Below are 24,942 nucleotides of genomic sequence, written 5' to 3'. Positions count from 1 at the left end.
GGAACATCAGTTTTTATTTATGTTTTATCCTTTTTTTCAGCACCATATTTTGGGATATTGGGGGATTTATAAATGTGTTGACTTATTGGATTAAATAAAGTGCATTGAGTTGTGTTGTGAAGCAGAAAGGGGCTCATCGATGAGTAAGTTTGACTCTTAATGCCTTGGATCGGATCCTCATCATCATCAGTAAGAAGCGCCACACATGCCCGCTTAGGTCTTCTCAAAAGCGTGTTTTTCGACATGAAATCCCGTTCGCACAGCCTGGAAAACATCCAGCGACAGATAGATGAAGTTAAGCAGTTTCTCTCCGTCACCCTGAGCATCTCTAACGCGCACACGGTGGAGTTTTTCACCCACGACGTGTGGAAACGGTTCACGGCGGTGTCGCCGCAGGAGGTGCTGCGCGCATGCGCAGAGCAGCAGAGGGAGCCAGAGAGCAGCTGCGCCTGCGCAGACCAGCAGAGGGCGCCAGAGCCCGCAGGTAAAACATCACAGACTCCAGAAGTCCCTTTAAAGTGGAAAACAAGCTGTTTACACAAATCATGTCGGCAGCTCTAAGTATTCCCATGATTCAGTGGCTTGTAAATCTGCCTTTTATCAGCAATAACTTAACCAAACTGCAATAAGTAGTCATTTCCTGTTTGACTTATTAGTGTGGAGGAATTTTTTGGCCCCAGTTCATTGAAACGTTCAGGTGTTTACTTGTGCAGAGCGTCTGTAAAGCTTCTGCCACGACTGGACTGAGCTGTGGATCCTTCATTTTTCTTTTATTATTATTTTTATTGCAGGCAGTGTAGATTTTGAGTTTTTGAATCAACGTCCAGTTATAACCAGACGTTAGTGGACTCACATGGCGAACCGGCCACAAGTTATCAGTCTTGGACCTCGTGTTTGACAGTCCGTGCTGAAACTCCGTGTTTATCTAAACAACTTCAGTTTGGTCTCATCTGTGCAGAAGAAAAATGGTTCTGGTTTCTTGCAGTTTACAAACTGTACTGATTGTGCCGTCGTAGATTTCAACATTTCATGTAATCACAGAGGCTTGTAGGCTTTGATTTATGTTTATATTGTATATCCCTGATTTAAACTTGTAGTCAAGACCACCTAAACCAAGACCAAGACTAGTTCAGCTCAAGAGCAAAAACAAACCTAGTAATGTCCTGATCCTGCGTGATTGTAGAACATCATCCTGGTTCAGCTAGTTTCCATATGAGCTTGTTTTCAACTGCAGCACAATAACACAGAGAAGTGGATGATGATGTTGAACTCACTATAAATGTTTCCATCCATCAGCTGAGATCAGATCTGTGTGGCGACTGCACTACCGCTATTTCTACACTATTGGAGGATTGACTCCAGTGCTTTTAAGGATTGACACGACTACTAACTAGTCCCAAAGTCCTCTAGCAGAATAACCAGCTCCAACACCCCCCTCCACCTCAGAAAAGGAAGGAATAGTAAATGTTACTGATTTAAATTGGACTTAATTTGGAGATGAAACCTGAATTTTAAATATTAAAGATTGAACTTACATTATTTACCATTATAGTAATCAGATTACACCGTATATCAGCATCACTGAAATGGACCTGATGCTTAATCAATCACAACGATATACAAATATTATTCATATATTTATTCAAACAAGGCCGTTATAAACACAAAACTGTAATTAAATACAGACACATGCAGATACACCAAAACATTCAATCAGATGCAGAACCCAAATAGTTTACAAAACTGTACATTAACAAGAGGAAGAACTGATTCTGTGACAGATTCTGTCACCTTGGTGCAATGGACTCTCAGTTATCTGAGTCCAAGACAAGACCAAGACCTCAAAAAATGGTCTTGGTTTTGAACTACAAGTCTGATTATTGCATGTTCTGACCTTGGGAATGTGAATTTCCTGGAGCGTTGATTCCTGGGAAGATTGGCAACGATCTTGGAAGCTTTTCACTCATGAAAAATCTGCATAATCAAAAATATTATACACAAACTTTTATTTATTTATTCTTTATTTCATTAATTGATTAAAAGAAAAGAAAAATTTATTATAAACACAAACTTTCCTAAATTCTGAATGAAAGGGAGCAGAAAGAAGAACAATCTTATTTAATCTGCCCCTTTACCCCAAGAAATCAATTTACAAAGAACATAAATTAAAAAAACCACAACACAATAAAATAAAAAAGAATAAAATAGCTACTGGCCATCACATCCGTTTTTAGTTCCCACGTTACAATTCAGTTCATTCCATTCAAACAACAACAATGTTTACACCTTCCATGACAATGGGTATGTCAATCAAACGTAACTAACATATTTCCATAACATACTGGCTTTAATTGTTCTTTTGAATGCAATGTTTGATTTGGATTCTTTGGTTTCTTTGTCAGATAAAACATAAACGTATTCCTTTTATAACACTATAGATTTCTGTGCAACAACAATTGCTTCCCTGAAACCACTGCCTATGTTCTTCCCTACTGGCAGTGCGTTACTGCAGAAAAGGTCTGCGCATTCGCTGATGATCAGCTGCAACCTTAAATCCAATTAAACCCGATCAAACATTAACTCTTTAACTCATGTTTTTTAATAATATATGCAATAATATAAGATGTGCAATATCTGCCAATCTGCCAGTCTACCTCACAACACTCCACCTGCTTTTTTTGTTTGTTTTTTTGTTTCTTCCTCCAACCAACTGTATATACTGTTCATATTCTGTGATTATACATATTTTATATATATTTTTTGTATTTTTCTATATATTTTTTATTTCTGACTTTTCAGTCTTTTTACCCCTCCCCTGCATGTGTGTGCTAAGTGTACTGCTGCCAACAAAATAAGTTTCACCACTGAGGGAGAAAATAAAGGATATCTTATCTTATCTTATCTTTTCACATTCACACACAGAAACAACCACAAGAGGAGTCACTAACTTTAAAATATTATACACAAACTTTTATTCATTTATTCTTTTTTTCCTTAATTGATTAAAATAAAAGAACAATTTAATACAAACACAAACGTTCCTAAGTTCTGAATGAAAGGGAGCACAAAGAAGAATAATCTTATTTAATTAGTTTAGTTTAGTTTTTAGTTTAGTTTATTTAGCACATAACATAAAAAAAAATAACATTACACAAGTAAGTTCAGTTAAAAGAAACTGTGCAGGGAGGAGCGAGCAAGCCAGTAGGCTTATGAGGAGCCCCCACCTAATAACATTTAACAAAATACTTATAAGGATACAAAATCATAAAAATAAATCATAAAAATTGCATGTAGAACATGAATGAAAATAAAATAATAAAAATAAAAAAAATAATAAAAAAAAGAGATTAAAAAAAAAGAAAATTACTGTACACATGATCATGAAAATATGAGTATTAAGCTGAACAAATGGCAACACAGAATATAAAGTGCAAAAGAACATTAAGAGCTTTCTTGACTACACTGTTGAATTAAATGCTCTCTTGAGCGACTTTTGAAAGTGGATAGGGACCTACAATTTTTTGCAATCTGGTACCAACTATTCCAGACTTTGACACCTCTGTATCTAAACAAAAATTGGCTTCTTGATTCCAGACATTTAGGCGGATGTAGGGCGAGGGCCTGCCGAGTTGAGTAGGAATGAAATTGAGAGTTAGTGGCAAAGTATGACCTAAAGTGCTCAGGAACATTTCCTTCTGAGGAAAATATTTTGTAAATAAAAATGCATATTTGGTAACTGTTGATGTCATAAATAGTAAGAATCTGTAGATTTTTAAATAAAGGAGCAGCAGTAGCATCCCAGACAGATCCAGATGCAAGTCTTACAAAACGGTTCTGGAGAATTAAGATTTTATGGAGAGTAGTTGTAAATGTACTCCCCCAAACAATATTGCAATATGAAAGGTGAGGATAAATTAAACTATAATAAAGAGTAAGTAGACACTGCTTAGAGACAAAGTGTCTAACTTTCCTTATTATGCCAATAGATTTGTTTATTTTCTTACTCACACAAAAAACCTGTTCTCTCCAACACAAACGCTCATCAATAATTATTCCTAGAAATCTTGTAGATGATACTTGGGGCATCTCTGTAGACTCAATTGTAATTTTAGATAAATCCTTGTTGTATAATTTTTTGCCCCTAAAGATAATAAAATTTGATTTTTTTATATTCAGAGATAACTTGTTCATTTTAAACCATGTGAAAAAGGCATCTAAGCCAGCATTCACATTACTTATTAAAGAATTAAAGTTTGAGTTTGAGAGAACCAGCGTTGTGTCATCTGCAAACATAATTGGGGAAAGAACGTTTGAGATGTTACACAAATCATTTATATAAATGAGGAATAATAGTGGACCAAGGATGGATCCTTGAGGAACTCCACAATGAAGTTGTAATCTGTTGGAATGGCAGCCATTTACAGAGACAAACTGTGTTCTGTTTGAAACATAGTTTGACAACCATTGATGAGTATCTTTATGGAAGCCATATTTGTGTAGCTTGGCCAATAAGATACCATGATTTATGGTATCGAAGGCTTTTGAAAAGTCTAGGAAGACACTACAAGCAAACTAACCCTTTTCTAGTGCTGATATAATCTTGTCAACCAGGTGAATTAGAGCCATAGAAGTGGAATGATTTTTTCGGAAGCCGTACTGATGTTTAAAAAGAATTACATTGGAATTTAAATGAAAAATAATCCTTTTGTAAACAATTTTTTTTTTAAATCTTTGAAAAGCATGGCAAAATAGAAATTGGCCTATAGTTGTTGAAACAGCAAGGATTGTCTGCTTTAAACAAAGGAATAACTTTTGCGATTTTTAAGTCATATGGAACAACTCCTGTCTTTAGAGACAGGGAAAAAATATAGTGAAGAGGTTGCAAAATTGATTGCTTCACCTGTTTGACAAGAGATGCTGAAATATTGTCATGGCCTGCTGCAGACGACTTCAGCTGGTCAATTATGTCACTTATTTCCTGGGTGTCGGGAAGTTCAAAGCTGGAAATAACAGGAAAAGTCCCTTTTATGGAATCCAGCGGGTTTCCATCACAGGGAGGGATATTATTAGCTAATTTCTGACCAATGTTTACAAAGAAATCATTGAACTTTTCGGCAATATCGAATGGGTTGTTTAGAGAAGCTTCACCATTTTGAAAAACAGAAGGCAATTGATTGGTAGCCTTCTCTCTTTGTAACAATTTATTAATGACTTTCCAGGTGGATTTAATATCGTTTGAACACCTTCTAAATTCATCACTAAAATACTTTTGTTTTGCGGATCTAATTGCATAATTGTATGTATTTCTGCTGGATTTATATGCACTGTGGTTAAGAGGGGTGGGATTGTTGACATATCTTTTATATAGTTTGGTCTTTTTCTTCAGCATTTTCAGCAAATCAGGTGAAAACCATGGTTTATTAAAATCTGAATGACGTTTCTTTGTAAGATTTGTGACAGGAAAACATTCCTCAAAACAAGAGCTAAATACATCCATGAATTTTTGATATGCTAATTCAACATTATTCTCCTCAAATAGGTTATCCCAGGATATGGTTTCAAGCCTGTTTTTAAACTTTGAAATATTTTTCTCATTCATTATTCTTTTAGATATTTTTCCATTAGTATTTCCAGCTTTGTTTGTTTTGATTTTGGAAAACTGAAAAATAGCGAGATGATCTGACAGGTCAAGGTACAATACGCCAGATTTCATACAATCAGTCAGAGAGTTTGAGAGGATGTTGTCAATAAGAGTTGCTGATGTCTCTTTAACTCGTGTTGCTTTATGAATAAGAGGAAAAAAATAATTAGAGTACAGAACATTAAGGTAGTCCTCAACAAGATTATCTGACTTATGTTTCAGGAGATTTAAGTTAAAGTCACCTAGAATAAAACAATATTTGTTCTCACTGTTAACACGGTCAAGTAAACAAAACAAACCTTCATTAAAGTCTGCCCCCTTTACCCCAAGAATTCAATTTACAAAGCAAAATTTTCAAGCATGTTGGTGGATCCGTGAGGTCTGCCCAAGAGCTGTACATACATACATACACATATATATATATATATATATATATATATATATATATATATATATATATATATATATATATATTATATATATTTGTATTCTGTGTACTTTTTTTTTAACACGCATGTTCGGAAATAAAATCTTCAAATTGAATCAATCAAATTTCATTATATTTCCTCAACATACTGTCTTAAATTGTTCTTTTGAATGTTTGATTTGGATTCTTTTGTTTCTTTGTTCAGATAACACTATAGATTGCTGTGCTGCTTATGTTCTTCCCTACTGGCAGTGTGTTACTACAGAACAGGTCTGCACACTCGCTTTAGATCAGCTGCAACCTTACATTCAATGAAACCAGCTGCTGAGATCAAACTCTGTTATTTATGTTTTTTCACATTAATGCACAAAAACAACCACAAAGAGTCCCTAACTGCACCTGGAAATATCTGCTGAAGTGAAAGGAGCTGCAGATGGTTTTCAGGGGTGGTGCAGTGATTGTTCTGTCTTGTGAAGCAGAGCGCTGCAGGACTGCGTTTGGCTTTTCCGTTGATTCGAAGCAGCTGGTCGATACCCTTGAACTGATCCGGGCGGCCAAGGCCCGCTCTCTGCCGGGCCTGGGGGCGTGTCTGGGCCGGGATGAGCTACTGCAGCAGCTCCGGAGGACGGAGCTCGGGCCTGGCGCGGCACCAGCGGACATCGGTAGGGGGGCCCGCACGCATGTCTGTAAATGTTGCTTTGTGGGGAAATACAACTGTCTCTTTTTTAAGATTTGTTGAGATGATACGAAGGATTGTTTGTGAGGCAGGCGGAGAGCTGGAGGCGGACGAGTTCATGAACCCCAAGAAGTCCCACGAAGTCCAGTCCATGTCCGAGGTGGTGGCGCGCCTGGCCGAGCACTGCGGGGTCAGCCAGGTAAAAGGAATCCATTCCATTCTGATTCTTAAGGTTCAGAATCGATTATCACGCTTTGGGTTAGTGTTATTAGGGCCCGACAGTGCGAAGGCCCTATTGTATCTGTGAGAATTTTTCTTGTTCTCGTTTTCCTCGTTTTTTTTTTTTTTTTTTTTTTCCGACGAAATGAGGGCCTTTTTTCCCTCTAAACGTGCCCCAAAAGTCACCAAATTTTGCCCGCAAGCCAGGCCTGGCGAAAAATTTGATATTTAATGGTTTGCATTAATGGGCGTTGCCTAATGGCTCAACAGCGCCCCCTAGAAATATTCGTGCCTCAAGTCCCACAATATGGTTTGACATACATGCAGAAAATCGGTACACACCTGTATCATGTCGCAACTTAAAGAAAAGTCTCTTGGCGTCATGGCCGAAACCGAACAGGAAGTCGGCCATTTTGAATTAATCGTGTCATTTTGGCGCCATTTCTTCGGCCGTTAATGCGTCCCGAACCATAACGCGCACCCAGGTGTGTTATACATCAAAATGTGCGTCTCGATCCTGCGACGATTGGCATTACTTTTCTCAGTCAAAAGCGTTACCGTGGCGACGCCAGACGCCAAAAAGCGCGCCTCCCCTTCATCTGATTGATCCATATTTGAAAGTTCCTACTTTCTGCCATAACTTTTGAATGGTTTGACATAAAGAGTCATGGGTGGTGTCATCTGACTTGGTTTTGAGTCCTTGACCTTTACTGGTGAAAATTGCACTCGCCGGGGCCCGTTCATCGCTGCTTGCAGTTTAATTAGGGCCCGAGCACCTTCAGTGCGAAGGCCCTATTGTATCTGTAGGAATTTTTTTTTTTTTTTTTCTTTCTTTTTTTTCTTTTTTTTCTTTCTTCTGACAAAAGGAGGGCCTTTCTGCCCCCCTAAACGTGCCCAAAAAGTCACCAAATTTTGCATGCAAGTCAGGCCTGGCGAAAAATTTGATATTTAATGGTTTACATTAATGGGCGTGGCAAAATGGCTCAACAGCGCCCCCCGGAAAACTTTGTGCCTCAAGCCCCACAATACGGTTTGACGTACATGCACGAAAATCGGTACACACCTGTATCATGTGGCAACTTAAAGAAAAGTCTCTTGGCGTCATGCCCGAAACCGAACAGGAAGTCGGCCATTTTGAATTAATCGTGTCATTTTGGCGCCATTTCTTCGGCCGTTAATGCGTCCCGAACCATAACGCGCACCCAGGTGTGTTATACATCAAAATGTGCGTCTCGATCCTGCGACGATTGGCATTACTTTTCTCAGTCAAAAGCGTTACCGTGGCGACGCCAGACGCCAAAAAGCGCGCCTCCCCTTCATCTGATTGATCCATATTTGAAAGTTCCTACTTTCCGCCATAACTTTTGAATGGTTTGACATAAAGAGTCATGGGTGGTGTCATCTGACTTGGTTTTGAGTCCTTGACCTTTACTGGTGAAAATTGCACTCGCCAGGGCCCGTTCATCGCTGCTTGCAGTTTAATTAATACTGTTTTTTGAGCTGTTGCATGAATTATATGACTGTGCAGTTATGCAACATATACTAGTATTATATTGAGATCCAACAGCAAGTATTGGCAGCTAATGATGCTGTATGATGCAATGATGCAAGTATATCTCAGGTCTAACTCGTCCAACGTAACTAAGTTGTGGTTCTGGTTGTAAAACCGTCTCTTCTGCAGGTGGTGGACGTCGGGTCGGGGAAGGGCTACCTGAGCTCCTTCCTGTCCCTGCGGTTCGGCCTACGCGTCTACGGCATCGACTCCTCCAGCACCAACACCCACGGCGCGCAGGAGCGGAACAGGAAGCTGAAGAAGTTCTCGCGGGCGTACCAGAGACGCGCCAAGGCGGACGCCGCACGTCCACCTCAGGAGGACCTGGGTCCGGTAGAACCCGACCCGGATGGAGACCTGGTTCCTGCCGGGCCCCGGGAGGAGGAGGAGGAGGAGGAGGGAGAGGCGTCGACCGACCCGGCGGTGGAGAGGCGGTCGGAGCCGAATCCGGAGACGGAGGAGCTCTTCCTCAGCGCCATGTCGGCCGACCTGGTGGAGGCCGCGCCCCCCAGGATCCCGCCGGGCCGCCTGAGTGAAGAAGAGAGGGAGCGGAGGAAGAGGGAGAACCTGGACAGGAAGTCCCGGAGCCGGGCCGCCGGAACCGGCGCCGTCTTTTCACCGCTCACGTCTTACGTCACCGCGGAGACAGAGCTGCGGGAGCTGATCACCGAGCTGGAGGTGAGGAGAACCCCAGAGGTCGAACCCTGGAGGTCGAACCCTGGAGTTCAAACCCTGGAGGTCGAACCCTGGAGTTCGAACCCTGGAGGTCGAACCCTGGAGGTCGAACCCTGGAGGTCGTCTACGCCGATGATTACACCTTCTATCTTCACCTTCCTTTCCCTCTCTCTCCTCTCTCTCTCTTAGGCACAGTCCCAATCCCCCCCTAGTCCTACTTTTCAACCCTACCCCTAAATTATGCGCGTTCCCGTGAGGGTTGTGGTGTCCCAATTCCTCTTTGCATGTAGGGCTAGTGGACATAACGGGGTAGGGAGTATGAATCTAGCCCTTCAGAGCGAGGGATTTCAGTGCTGACTTCACAACCGAGGGCTAGAGAAAATTTCCCAGAATGCTTTACGTTATCATTTGCAGAAAAAAAAACATGGCAGACATTTCTTATTTTTTAGTGAATAAAATCAATATTTTGAGTTAGTTTCTGCTTAAAAATGCGTTTTGATTACATTTCTAGCGAGAAATATATATTTTACTTTCATAATATTCACTAAGTGAATGTACATAATCACTCGCTTGCCCGTTGTTGCGAAGTCGTTTTCAGACCTCGCCAGAATAAAGGCTGATTTATGGTTCCGCGTTACACCAGCGCAGAGCCTACGGCGTAGGTTACGCGGCGACGTGCACCCTATACGGCGCGCGTCGCTGCGTAACCTACACCGTAGCGTCGATTTAACGCAGAACCATAAATCGCCGGCAGCTCTTCTCATCCCTGAAAACATTGGAGCAAATTTCTTAACAGGCGTTATTTGGATAAACTGAGCCCAGGTTTACGCCTGAAAAAATATTAAAACTTAGTAAAGTGGCATATTAACAGCGCTACAGCGGAAATTAAAACAGCTTTTATCTCTGGGCTTCCTGGTATGGTGTGACGTTTGTGCAAACGTAACTACGCAGTCGCTTACGTACCCGAACGTAAACCACGCATGGACGTAGCAAGTGGTGTCCCAATCCCTAGGGAACATTACAAGGGCCCTAAGGTTTGTGGCTTCATTTTGAGGGCTAGTGGTAGAAAGTAGGGGGTGTATTGGGATTGGCCCTTTCTCTCTTCCTCCTCTCTCTCCTGGGTCTGACCGCCCCTTAGATGTTGTTAAGAGAGTACGGTATTTGGTCACATTATAAATGAGGATCTTTGTGATGATGATGACATCCAGCGTCAGTGCTGTCAGCTCTATGCTCACGCCCGTAGATTCATATGTGCACAGATGATGTTAAAGTAAATCTATTCACCACCTCTTTACACAGCTCACCTTTGGTGACCACCAAAGCCAAGCTAAAGAAGTTGCAGGTAGCATATAATGCTGCGTTCAGGATCCTCCTTAAGCTTCCAAGATGGACATTAAGTGCAAGCACCTTCCATTCTCTGCTGAGGAATGTTATGTTTAAATGTATGTGTCGACTCCATGAGTCAGAAAATTGTCTAATAACTGCACTCACTAACATCAAACGGAGTGATACAAGCTACACATCTGGACTATGGAAACATTGGAACAGATGTTTGCATGTATTGTAATGTGTGACCTGTAAGTTGTATGTATTTTAATGTATTTCATATGGAACCTTTTGAGTCTGTAATAAAGTACCGGTATTCATTCATTCTCCTTCTCTCTTTCTTTCTTCTTCTCCTCCCATCCCTCCATCTCCAGGACGCCGTCCTGGTCGGTCTGCACACGTGCGGTAACTTGGCTCCGAGCACCTTGAGGATGTTCGTGTCCAAACCGGAGCTGACGGCCGTCTGCAGCGTCGGCTGCTGCTACCACCTGCTGACGGAGGAGTTCGACCCGGCCGCCGACGGTGAGACACACACACACACACACACACACACACACACACACACCTGTAACACGGTTGCTATGGAGACCGAACGCTGCAACATCCGGCTGCATCGCCGGTGACGCGCAGTTACCGTGATACCCTACCTGCTGTAACGTTTCCTCCAGTTAGTGTTGTTCTTGTCAGCCTTTTTCAATTCTAGTTTTAGTCTAGTCTTTGGGTCAAGCTAACATTTTAGTTTTAGTCACGTTAATTCTCTTTTTAGTCGTGTCATGTTTCAGTCAACTAAAACTCTGAGCATTTTAGTCTTATCTTAGTCAGAATTGTCCATTTTAGTCTAGTTTTAGTCAAAGATTGTATTGATTTAGCAAAAACAATTTTACAATTCAAACAAGGTTATCTTATTATTATATTATTTATAGATATAGATTATTTATATTACCTTATAGAATACATTCATTCCAGATACAGAAGACTCTAATTTAAGTTTACAACATATTTATTTTTCCACATTTCTCCCCATCTCTTTCTTTTTCAACGACACATTTGGTTTTCTTTTCCACGTCTATGTAGGAAAGTGTATTCAAAGATTTTATAATCTACATTTTAGTCTGGTTTTTATTCCTCTACGATATTGCATTATATATTTAATTATCGTTATCGTCACATGACCAGCATTTTCGTTGCGTCTCGTCTCGTTTTCTCCAGGTGATAAAGGTTTGTTGACGACGATACTTAGTCATAATTTTTCGTTGACAAAAGCAATTTTACCTCCAGTTTCTGGACGATCGGTTGTCGTAACGATGCTGGTTTTGGAGGGAAACTCGACATGTTACTGTTTATTTAGCCTCAAAACATTTAAAAAGAAGTGAAATGAGAAAGACAGCGGTCTCGGTCGCCGGTGGGGGGTTTCTGGATTTAGGGTTTGGTTTCGCCCCGCCGGCACCTTTTCTCCCTCCGCATCGGACCTGAGGTGTCATCTTCCCTCACCGAGCCTCATCAGCACCGAAATATACGACTCACAGGAAACGAGTTCTGCTGAGAGCCGAGGAACCAGTCTGAGGCCTCGCTGCCGGAACAACCGGAACCACCGGAACAACCGGAGCCGTTAGGAGGGATTTGAGGATTTAGGCGGTTTAAAGATCTCCTGAACCGTTTCAGTCGGAAAGGGATTTGACCCGTCACTAGACGCCGCGTGTTGCTTCCCTTCCACAGTTTACGAGGTTCGAGATCGTCTGCGCGTGTCGGCCTTTGGTGACCTCAGCCTCCGCGTAACTGGCGGCCTCCTCTTTGCCTGACACGTACCGCGTCGTCTCTCATTATTTACATTTTTTTAGGATATACTTTTTTATGTCTTTTGTCTTACTTTCATGTGTATTTGTATAAACCGTTGAGCGTGTGCGTGTTTTGCTGCTGCACAATTTAATTTCTCCTCTGGGAGATCAATAAAGTCTATTCTAACGGCGTCACCGGTGATCGGAAGGTGACGCCATGACGGACGATTGAGACACTGCTTCCCTCGCTTGTTTCTCCTCGTGAACAAGAGTCTCTCTTCTCTCTCTCTCTTGCTTTCTCTCATCGGCGATGCTCCAGTTCGGTCCGGGCTGGACTCCAGCTCCCGTGGCGGCCCCGCCGCGCCCTCAATCAAAGAACTGAAAAGAAGCCACTAACAGACTTATATAAGCCGCTCATTTGGGATTTACACGCTTCCTTAAACGCATCATCTGTGAGGAATCAGGACTTCAGACGTTCCTGCAGAAATATTCACGGATGCAGGACGTTTACACATCTGGAGGAGAAACCCTTCAGACCCGGGACAGTTAGTTCACGTCTCCAGGTACACAAGTCTCACAAGTCTCACGAGTCTCTCCGAGTCTCAGGAGTCTCTCCGAGGTGCACGAGTCTCACGAGTTTCTCAGAGTCTCAGGAGTCTCTCCGAGGTGCACGAGTCTCTCCGAGTCTCACGAATCTCACTGAGGTGCACGAGTCTCTGCGAAGTGCACGAGTATCTCAGAGTTTCATGAGTCTCTCCGAGGTGCACGAGTCTCTTCGAGGTGCACGAGTCTCTCCGAGGTGCACGAGTCTCTCCCAGGTGCACGAGTCTTTCTGAGGTGCACGAGTCTCTCCGAGTCTCACGAGTCTCTCCTAGGTACACGAGTCTCACGAGTCTCTCCTAGGTACACGAGTCTCACGAGTCTCTCCTAGGTACACGAGTCTCACGAGTCTCTCCTAGGTACACGAGTCTCACGAGTCTCTCCGAGGTACACGAGTCTCTCCGAGTCTCACGAGTCTCTCCGAGGTGCACGAGTCTCACGAGTCTCTCCTAGGTTCACGAGTCTCTCCTAGGTACACGAGTCTCACGAGTCTCTCCGAGGTGCACGAGTCTCACGAGTCTCTCCGAGGTGCAAGAGTCTCACGAGTCTCTCCGAGTCTTTCCGAGGTGCAAGATTCTCACAAGTCTCTCCGAGTCTCACAAGTCTCTCCAAGTCTCACGAGTCTCTCCAAGTCTCACGAGTCTCACCGAGGTGCACGAGTCTCTCCGAGGTGCACGAGTCTCTCCGAGTCTCACGCGTCTCTCCGAGTCTCACAAGTCTCACTGAGGTGCACGAGTCTCTCCAAGTCTCACGAGTCACACCGAGGTGCACGAGTCTCTCCGAGGTGCACGAGTCTCTCCAAGTCTCACGAGTCTCTCCGAGGTGCACGAGTCTCTCCAAGTCTCACGAGTCACACCGAGGTGCACGAGTCTCTCCGAGTCTCACGAGTCTCTCCGAGGTGCACGAGTCTCTCCGAGTCTCATGCGTCTCTCCGAGTGTCACGAGTCTTTCCGAGGTGCACGAGTCTCTCCGAGTTTCACGAGTCTCTCCGAGTCTCAAGAGTCTCTCCAAGTCTCAAGAGTCTCTCCGAGTCTCACGAGTCTTTCCGAGGTGCACGAGTCTCTCCGAGTTTCACGAGTCTCTCCGAGTCTCACGAGTTTCTCCAAGTCGCACGAGTCTCTCCGAGTCTCTCAGAGTTTCATGAGTCTCTCCGAGGTGCAAGAGTCTCACGAGTCTCTCCGAGTCTCACGAGTCACTGGATCGCAGTGATCGACTCGAAGTTGTAAAATCAAATCCGAGGTTGAGGATCATTTTTGTTCAAGTCACTTTCAAACCGACACGTTTGTCCGAGTTCAAACTCATTAGCATTTCCCCTATTTAACTCCTTCTACGGACGGTTGATCGGATCAGCTGGAAGGACGCTCTTGTTTCCATCTCACATGTTCGCTGTAACCCAAACCTTTCTCAGTTTCTCTTCCGGAGCTTCTGTTGACTGTAAAAGAGAGTTTTCAGGTTTTTCTCCAGCATAAACGTGTGGATGTTTGCACTCGTGGTATTCCTGCACTCGTGTGACTCGGGTCGGCCGGTCGGTCCAGAGAAAACAGGAGTCGGCTTTAAAGCACGTCGCCTGTTTCCTGGATCATCAATCAAACGCAGGTTTTAATGTTCTCCGGTTGGGCCGGTCCAAGAACAACCTCCACCTGCAGAGCGGCGGGGAACCGTTCCCAGTCCAGGGAACGACCCCCGTATCTCTCAAACCGCCTCCAGAACAGCAGCATTATGGGATGTCTGTCGTTTGTGTCCTGCAGGGTGTTTGCTCGGCGCCTGCGGGTTCCCCCTGAGCCGGTACCTGCAACGGCAGTCCTGGTTCTGCGGCAGAAACGCCAGGATGTCGGCATGTTTGGTGAGTCTCCCCATCGGTTAGAAACCCCACTTTTAATTCTCAGTACCTGGAAAACACCTTTAACAGACAAAAACATACGACTTTTTATTCTTTTTAAAGCCTTTTGAGGCCTTTAAGGAGCCTGACAGCAAATCTGAGGAGTCGCACCTGCAACCTAACGAGTAACCGGCGCCCAACTTTTAATTTAGTAACAAAAATTAAGCCAAAGAAAGAAAGAAAGAAAGAATTGATTTAAGAGTGAATTATTGCATTTGCAGGAGCTGCTAATCATCAGTAGATGGGCAGACCTTCATAAAAAGCTGGGCTCACACAATGCCAAGAGGGAAAGACATAAGCAGTGGTCTTGGAGAAGCAAACTGGTGGAAAATATATAAATAAATAAATCGCTGTCACGCGTTAAAGGTTTAAGTTCATGACCGCACCGTGGAAACACAACCAAAGTTTACAAAACTGCATCTGGACAAACAAACATGATTTCTAGGAAATGATGGATGGCTGGATGGATGGATGGATGATACCAAAGTTGTTTGGTTTCTGTCCATCGCTGTGTTTTTTTAAAAACCAAACGCAGCGTTTCAGCAGGAAAAGGCCGAACAACAATGGGAGGATGAAAACCTGGACTTGTTTAGTCCACGATGTTGTTGTAAGATAACATGAAATACAGATAAAATTATTCACGAGAGGCACCTTTATTTTGAAATTCCCTTCACACACCTTGGTTTGACCTGAGGTGCTCAGACACGTAGAAAGCAGTCTGGAAGATTTTAGAGACAAATGATGGGATGGCGAAGTCGCTCAGGGACGAAATACGCAGGAAACGCCACAAATCTTTGACGTGGATGCATCACGATGATTCAGAAGTCTCATCCGCAGTTATGACGACTTTTACAACCAAAAACGAATTCCTGTTTACACTTGATCACAGACATTTGTTCTTGTTCCTCCCAACAGGCGCTGGAGAGAGTTGCGGTCGGCCAGGGGGTGAGTATCTTCATCATCCTCTTCATCATCATCAATTCAATTCAATTTTCAATTCAATTTTATTTATATAGCGTCTAATACAACAAAAGCTTTCCAAAGACCCAGAACATAAACCCCCGAGAAATTATTACATAAACAATGGCAGGTAAAAACTCCCATAGTGGGAGAAAAACCTTAAGCCAAACAGTGGCAAGAAAAACTCCCCTTTAGGAGGGAAGAAACCTTGAGCATGACCTGGATCATAAGGGGGGACCCTCCTGCCGAGGGGCCAGACTGGTGGGTCAGGGACGGCAGCAGCACAGCAGGCAGGTGGAAGCAGCAACGGGATGACCAGGGGTGGGGACCGCAGGCCAGCATGCAGCTCCCGAAGCTCCGGCCCAATCAGCAAGTCCCAGGTTAGGTGCAGGGTCGGGGAAAGGTTGAGAAGGGGCAGGGCCAGGGAGAGGATTCATGAGGGACAAACCTCTCCCCCGCCTGCCCGGGCCGTTACCCTGCCCCTCTCACTCCCACGCTGCAGGTTCAGATGTTGTGCATTCAGAGATGCTCTTCGCCACCGGCAGAGGATGCTGCACCATGTACAAAAGAGAAAAAAGAGAAGAGAAGGGGGGGCCAGCACAAGAAACTACAGGAGCGACTCTAACACACTAGAGTTTACACTACCTAGAGATTTACCAACACCAGCTACAGGTTTACTAAACACTAACTATAGGCTTTACTAAACAGAAAGGTTTTAAGTTTAGTTTTAAAGGTGGAGGTGGTGTCAGCCTCCTTAACCCAGATTGGAAGTTGGTTCCAAAGTAATGGTGCCTGATAGCAGAACGCCCGCCCTCCAAATCTACATTTGGATACTCTAGGAACTACGAGTAAACCTGCACTCTGAGAACGGAGAGCTCTGCCAGGAACATAAGGCACTATCAGGTCTTGCAAATAATGCGGAGCTAAGCCATTTTGGGCTTTATACGCAAGTATTTAAATTTTAAATTGGATTATGAATTTTACGGGTAACCATCATCATCATCATCATCATCATCATCATCATCAGTCACCTGAGTTAATATCTCAGAGGAAACGAAGCGCCGTGATCTGATTGGCCGCCACGTTCCATCCATCCAACCATCCATCCATCCACCCATCCATCCATCCATCTCTCCCTCCATCCATCCATCCACACATTCATCCATCCAACGTGCATCCATCCATCTAACCATCCATCCAAACATCCATCCATGCATCCATCCATCCATCCATACGGAGCTCGGAGGAATCAGCCAGCGTTGCTACACGATCCCGCCGACATTAATGAGGAATGTTTATAAATATTAATGCAATCACAGAGAGATGGATGGCTTGTTTGGGGCCGGGGCCTGATTGCTCGCTGGTGTTGCGTTAAGCTGGGAGAAGTGTTGGGAATATTCATCAGACGGGAGCAGAACCTTCCTGGAGCGAAGGATAAACACTCTTTCTTCCTCCCTACTACAGATCCAGATGGAGTCCCTGTTCTTCAGGGCCGTCCTGCACGTCATCCTGAGCGAGCGCTACGGCGGGTACAAGAGGTGAGGCGCCGCGGCGACGCTTGCGGCGGGGGCGACGGAGAGCAGAGCCGGCGGCGGTGAAGCTCCTCCGGAGCGCCTTGTTTTCATTACTCCCCAAGCAGAAAGGAAAAGTTTTTGTTTCTGGCTTGTTTGGCTTTCAAATGAACCGCGACTCGCAAACAAAAGCCACATGTGCTCGGGCCGAGGCCCCGCGGTCGGGCGGCTGCGGAGCTGAAACCGACACCCCCGGGATGATTTACTTACAAACCGTCAGCTCGACATCTGCAGCACGTCGGGGTTTCATTTCTTTTGATCCGGATGAAAATGTTCACGATGTTTTAGTTGCTCTCTAAGTTTTGATTATTTCAGTCTAAACGAGGCTATAAAGCCTTTTTTTTGGAAGGAAGAAGTACCGTAAATGTGCACGTTTTGAAGTCTGCAGCACGGTTTGGTGGCTCACCGTCCTCCCAGGTTTTAATTATTAGGGCCCGAGAACTGACAGTGCGAAGGCCCTATTGTATCTGTAAGAATTTTTGTTGTTTTTATTTTTATTTTTATTACGATGAAACGAGGGCCTTTTTTCCCTCTAAACGTGCCCCAAAAGTCACCAAATTTTGCACGCAAGCCAGGCCTGGCGAAAAATTTGATCATGTTTGCATTAATGGGCGTGGCCTAATGGCTCAACAGCGCCCCCTAGAAAACTTTGTGCCTCAAGCCCCACAATACGGTTTGACGTACATGCATGAAAATCGGTACACACCTGTATCATGTCACAACTTAAAGAAAAGTCTCTTGGCGCCATGGCCGAAACTGAACAGGAAGTCGGCCATTTTCAATTAATCGTGTAATTTTGGCGCAATTTATGCCATTTTCACGTGTCGTACTTTAACGAACTCCTCCTAGCAGGATCGTCCATTCGACATAAAATTTCGCTCAGGAGACACAAAAGACGTTAACCATGAAAAGTTATCAAAATCATAAGTTTTCGTGAAATGGCGTGGCCGTGACGCCGCATCAAACTTCAACGTTAAACAGGAAGTGATACTAGTAGCTGATTGGTCAATATTTGATAAATCCTATTTTCTGCCATAACTTTCGAATGTTTTGACATAAAGACTGTGGGTGGTGTCATCGGACTTAGTTTTGAGTCCTTGACCTTTATTGGTGAAAATTGCACGCCCGTTCATCGCTGCTTGCAGCTTTAATTTGTATTTCTATTTTTAAATAAAGTTCCCGAGCTTCCTGAAATGTGGTACAACATCTCCCTTTTTCACCATGTCTTTACAGCTCCCAAGGGGGCGGAGTCAGCATCTTGGCCACACCCCCTCCATACTTAATTCTTGCACTCGTTGTTTCCGAGGAAACTAGACTGTTTGGACCAAACTGGACGGACCTTATCTTATCTGACTTATCCTCAGTTCGGCTAGCGGAGTAACCCGGGTTTTATTTAAATTTTTATTTAACCTTTTTTTAACCAGGAAGTCCCTTGAGATTAAAATCTCTTTTTCGAGGGAGACCTGGCCAAGATAGCACACCATTACAGAGTTACAAAAATTATTAAAAAAAAACAAAAACACGTTAAAAACAGACAAATAACAACAGACACATACAACAAAATCCAGTTTAGAAATAGCAATTGCACTCTTCAGTTACACAGTTAGGCTTAGGCAGGCGAAGATGCTAACTCTAAATGTACGTCTCAGCACGCCACGTTATCTTTAAAATATGCTCCTCTTAATTTAGACTTCAGATGCCAAATTTACCCAAAATGCACTAAGTGGCTAACCAGCAACGCAGCTGTCACTCAAATAAACCACAATAATCGTGCACAAACGTACATTTTAAAACATGGCGGTCAAAGGAGATTGATTCGCTATCGAAGCCAACCCACCTAGTGGTCATCCGAGGAACTGCACTGCAAACGCACCGCGGTGGTAAACTGCTGGGGATGCTGGGTATTTCTACTCGCATCAGGGTCTGTGATGTCACAGTTACCCTGCAGTATTCACAATCTGTCCATCATTGTTTCAGTTTTTTTTACCCAGAAGTCTTCACTTGCCGAGGCCAGATTTGGATAAATAAACCCCGGGGCCCGGCGGGGGACGGGGGAGGGGTGGGGGGTGATAGTGACGGCTCGTTTGTTTTACTGACAAAAGTCTGTGTTTGATCGGCAGCGAGAGGCGAGTGGGGAACGTTTACTCCAAGTCGACGTCGTTCGTGGACTACGTCCGCCGAGCGCTGCAGCGCCTGGAGCTGGACGACGAAAAGGTCGGGACATTTCCTGCATCACACGACACAAACACGACTCCTTCAGCACGTTTACCTGCAAATCTTCAGATATATGTCGCCACGTGCCGAGGTCAGCGCCTCTTCTAGTCCCACGTTTGAACAACGTCAAGAGGGAAAGATATCAGCAGTGATCTCCCCAGGACTGAAAGTCCCAAAAGGTTTACTCAAAAACTCCCAGGAGCCTTAGAGGCTGTGGGACTCTCTGAGGTCACTTTAACTAGATTGGTCGTTGGACAACAAGGAGGGGGGACTAACTTTTGCACGTTGCGACGTTGTCAGGATGACTTGATCCTGTCGTATGTTTTCAGAAACTGTCAAGCGTTTTAAAATATGCTTTTTGTTCCCTTTGACGCGGCCATCGCCTCAGCTCTCCGACAGCGACATCCAGGCCTTCCACGACACATACGCCGCCCGGAAGGACGAGATGCACGCCTTCAACATGGTGAGCTGGCTTTGCTTCGATCCTGGTCTGGGGGGGGGGTAACCGTGATATAGAGTACAAACTCTTAAATAAATGCAACTTTTGTTCCCATCATGCATCTCTCTGCAGCTGAAGGTGATCCTCGCCCCCTGCATCGAAGGACTGATCCTCCTGGATCGCCTCTGCTACCTGAAGGAGCAGGTAACATCTGTAGTTTCTGTAGCAACGGATGGATGGATGGATGGATGGATGGATGGATGGATGGATGGATGGATGGATGGATGGATGAATATGAAGATGGATGGATGGATGTGTGGATCATGTGTGGATAGGAAGATGGATGGTTGAATGGATGAATGGATGAATGTGTGGATGGATGAATGGATGGATGGATGTGTGGATGAATGGATGGATGTTGGACGGATGGATGGATGGATGGATGGATGGATGATGGACGGATGGATGAATGAATGAATGGATGGATGAATGTGTGGATGAATGGATGGATGGATGATGGACGGATGGATGGATGGATGGATGGATGAATGAATGAATGGATGGATGGATGGGTGATGGATGGATGGATGAATGTGTGGATGAATGGATGGATAGGAAGATGGATGGATGGATGGATGGATGGATGTTGGACGGATGGATGGATGGATGGATGGTGGATGGATGTTGGACGGATGGATGGATGGATGGATGGTGGATGGATGTTGGACGGATGGATGGATGGATGGATGGATGGATGGATGGATGGTGGATGGATGGATGATGGACGGATGTTGGACGGATGGATGGATGTGTGGATGGTTGGATGGATGGATGGTTGGATGGATGGATGGATGATGGATGGATGGATGGTTGGATGGATGGATGGATGGTTGGATGGATGGTTGGATGGATGGATGATGGATGGATGGATTGATGATGGATGGATGGATGGATGGATGGACGGATGGATGGATGGATGGATGGATGGATGGATGGATGGATGGACGGACGGATGGTTGGATGGATGGATGGATGGATGGATGGATGGATGGATGGATGGATGGATGGATGGATGGACGGATGGATGGTTGGATGGATGTGTGGATGGTTGGATGGATGATGGATGGATGTGGAGATGGATGGATGGATGGTTGGATGGATGGATGGATGGATGGATGGATGGATGGATGGATGGATGGACGGACGGATGGATGGTTGGATGGATGTGTGGATGGTTGGATGGATGGATGGATGGATGGATGGTTGGATGGATGGATGTGTTGATGGATGGATGGATGGATGGATGTGTTGATGGATGGATGGATGGTTGGATGGATGGATGGATGTGTTGATGGATGGATGGATGGTTGGATGGATGGATGGATGTGTTGATGGATGGATGGATGGTTGGATGGATGGATGGATGTGTTGATGGATGGATGGATGGTTGGATGGATGGATGGATGTGTTGATGGATGGATGGATGGTTGGATGGATGGATGGATGTGTTGATGGATGGATGGATGGTTGGATGGATGGATGGATGGTGAACAAAACAAAGATTTATACAATTTAAAAATTATTTAGAAACAGTTAAAAGACATAATTGAGTGTCAAAATAGAATAAACACTTTTTTATAATTAAATTAGGATTTTGTGTGTATTATGAAAGGTTAATAGCAACAACGTTGGGGGTCAAAGGTCGTGCCGGCTGTCCGAGAAAAAGAAAAACCTTTAGTTTGTTGGTTTAAAGTTGGAAAACATTGCAACAAACAGTAACGTCAGCGTAACCAAGGTGATCTGACGGCGTAACGTAACGGCAGAAACACGAGCCGGGCCGCTGCCACCGGCGCTCCAGCTGTGAGATCCAGCTGTGTGATCCTTGCTCTGCTGCTGGATCACGGTTTCACTTTGTCCTTCCCGGATGATTAAAGCAAACAAGCACAAACGTCAGCTGAGGCTGCGCCGCCGACTCTAATAAAAGGCGTGGGATCCGGGCCGAGTCCGGCCCGCGGTGCTGCGGTTCTGGGCTCCTGCAGCCAAACACAACACCCGGACCCCCGACCCGGGTCTCCGTGATGACACACGTGCAGCACGTCGGCTTTGAAGCCGTGATTACATGCGATGGCGTGTCGGACGGACTTCCTCGCCGGAGCCTCGTAATCAAACGCTTCTGCGGACACGTACTAATGCCATCCACGTGATGATACGTGTGCTCGGCCCCGACTCTGGTTCACTCTGGCTGCCGGTGTGAAATCAAACCCGTTTCTCTCGCCGAGACGTTTCCACCCATCCGGACACTTTTCTCCTTTTTAATGGAAGTTTAACAGAGGAAATGTTTTCTCACAGTCGGCAGAAAGGAAAGGAAAGACAGATTTTTATCTCCGTTTGTTTTAAACCACAAAAAGAATCAAAGCGGGGGAGAGAAAACCAGCTGAGAACATGAACTTGAGACTGACTAAAGTAATAAAGATGGTGTGTCCGGTCTGTCCGGTCAGTCCGGTCCATCTGGCTGCTATGCCTAAAGAGTCCGGGGACATCCGGGGACATTTCTTTTTATTTTCTCTTGTTTTCTTTTTCTCTTTCAACAAGTTCAGTTTATTTTCCTAGTTTAAACTTGAAAAATATGATAAAAAAACAAGAGTATCAAAACAGGTGTTCTTGTGTTTTATGTCACTACTCCAGTACTTACTTGGGGAAGTTGCCATGTTTTCAAGCTGCTGTGACAAAATAATCTTTCTTTTTCAGTAGGGCTGGGGATCGATTCAAATATCAAGAATCGATTCGATTCCGATTCTTAAGATTCAGAATCGATTATCACCATCCGATTCGATCCGATATAGATTTGGGTTACTGTTAATAAAACTGTTTTTTGAGCTGTTGCATGAATTATATGACTGTAGTTCTGCAACATATTAATACTAGTATTATATTGAGATTCAACAGCAAGTATTGGCAGCTAATGATGCTGTAAGGACCAATCAGCTCCCAGAATGCTGATAGAACTGCTTTCAGAAACATCATGGGTCAGAATTACCAAACAGATCCAGGGAGGAAACAGACGGATGAAAGAAATCGCTTTTATTTTTTCCCCATTTATGAGAATTTGGTTTTTAACATTTATGCAAATGTAACCCCAAGACAGTATATAGGCTAAAGCAAAGAAATATAGACAATTTTTGCAATTATAACTGAAAACTTTAATGTTTTCATACCTTTAAATATATTTATAGGCAAAAACATGGCACCAGTTATTCTCGTGTCCAACAAAACATTCCTTTTTTGGGGATAAACAAAAAAGTACCAAAAGTTGTTAATGATGAGAAAAAAAAAAAAAAAAATGATTTTTTTTTAATTGATCTTTAGACATATGAATCGATTTTTAGGAATTAATATGAGAATCGATTTAAAATTGGAGAATCGATTTTTTTCAACACAGGCCTATTTTTCAGGTGTTTTGTCATATTTCTTTTCTTATTATTGTTTATTTTAATAATTGCTGTTATGAACCTCCATCATCCTTGGAGATTTTTTTTTTCTATTTTTGTCTGGGGACGTTTCTGAGGTCGTCCCTTCTCTGTGCAGGGTTTTTAATGACCCAGCCGAATCATCCATCATTATATTAGAGAGAGAATATCGAGATCCCATCCCTCCACACCTCGCTAACCCCCCCTGTCCCCCGTCCAAACTGTTTCTAATGTTTCACACCTGCAATGCAAACATGACGTTTATGAACACTTGTTTTTCCGGTCTCTCCGGGCTGCAGGAGGACGTCTCCTTCTCCGGACTGGTGCAGCTCTTCGACCCCGTGCTGTCGCCGAGATGTTTCGCTGTCGTCGGCCTCAAAGGTCAGACGAGGCCAAGAACCAGCTGACGAAGCACTTCCAACGTCTCGTCGCTCTGACGCAGGAGTCGTCCTTGTTTCTACTGTCTGAAAGTGGTTGTACGATGTTCTCGTCCCTCCGGCTTGTTTTCAGTCACATGTGTGATTTTATCTTCCCACAAGCGTCCGGTCGGCTCATCGCTGACGTCACTTTTGATTTATGGACTCGGACAGTTTCTGCTGGAAAATATTTCTGCATCTCTGAGAACGACGGCTCGATACACCTGGAAATGCTGTTTTAAATTATATTTATTGCATTTTATTTTTTTGTCTTGATTTTTTTTGTTTTTTTAAGGAGCCTTCAGGGAGCCGGGTCTATTGTGGGGCGAACGGAGACTCAGAGCGTCTGGAAAGTCAATTTCTAATCTCAAAAGGAGAAGAAGAAGAACAAACCGGCATATCTATTATCTAATCTTTTCTCCTGTTTAGTGTTGCTGTTCAAGGTTTCTGTTTATTTTTAAATAAAGTTTTGGAGACATTTGGCTGCCGGTAATTTGTAACTTCCTAAAATTAATTGTCGTCGTTCCTTTTACTGCGTTAGCGGTGTTTGAAAATGGTTAAAAGCAATTAAATGATAAAACATGTTTCAGCTTGAAATGACCACATAGAAAAAAAAAAGGAAACAAAATTGTACCTATAGCTCCTAGAAATCAATAAAAATTTAAGGAAATCTTGACAACTCGTTTTCAACACCTCCAATGAAGATAACAGAAACTGATTTTTTTTTTGTGAGATAAAAGATACATTTGTGGTTTTAAAATGGCCTTAATTTGCTGGTCTTACGCAAACTGAAACAAAACCAGTAAAAATCGACCAACCAAACGGTGGTTCACAGATGACCCAGAACCAAAATTAACAGACTTTCAAAATAAAACAGGAACTAACAGGTACAACAGGAACAGGAAACAGGAACTCCGTTTGTTAGCGTTAGCATCGTCTCCTTAAAAGGAACCCTGGCTATTAAAGGTATTGTGACATCATTTTTAACATGCTTTTAACACTATTAAAAGTCTTGGCCAACATCCCTCAAATGTGTCTAAAAGAGTGTAACAAGAAAAACTTCACTCTAGTACTCTTTTCCTGGCTTTTTATTACAGTGTTTTTT

At 43.7% G+C, this 24,942-nt stretch overlaps 1 protein-coding gene across 1 annotated transcript; it reads left to right on the top strand.

The window, feature by feature from the left end:
* The first annotated feature begins 200 nt into the window (after positions 1–200).
* On the top strand, positions 201–24,272 carry mettl25 (methyltransferase like 25). Its single transcript, XM_061714499.1, has 12 exons — positions 201–484; positions 6,548–6,730; positions 6,837–6,943; positions 8,645–9,193; positions 10,891–11,038; positions 14,640–14,734; positions 15,686–15,715; positions 17,195–17,268; positions 19,422–19,515; positions 19,904–19,978; positions 20,087–20,158; positions 23,721–24,272. The coding sequence occupies exons 1-12, from the start codon at positions 244–246 to the stop codon at positions 23,826–23,828; spliced, it is 1,776 nt and encodes a 591-aa protein (XP_061570483.1). The 5' UTR covers positions 201–243; the 3' UTR covers positions 23,829–24,272.
* Positions 24,273–24,942: the final 670 nt, after the last annotated feature.

Source organism: Cololabis saira, chromosome 23 (genome assembly GCF_033807715.1).
Source record: "Cololabis saira isolate AMF1-May2022 chromosome 23, fColSai1.1, whole genome shotgun sequence".
In the NCBI taxonomy this organism is placed as follows: Eukaryota; Metazoa; Chordata; class Actinopteri; order Beloniformes; family Belonidae; genus Cololabis; species Cololabis saira.
Note: the sequence above shows the minus strand (reverse complement) of the source record. Positions and strands in the feature narration are given on the sequence as shown.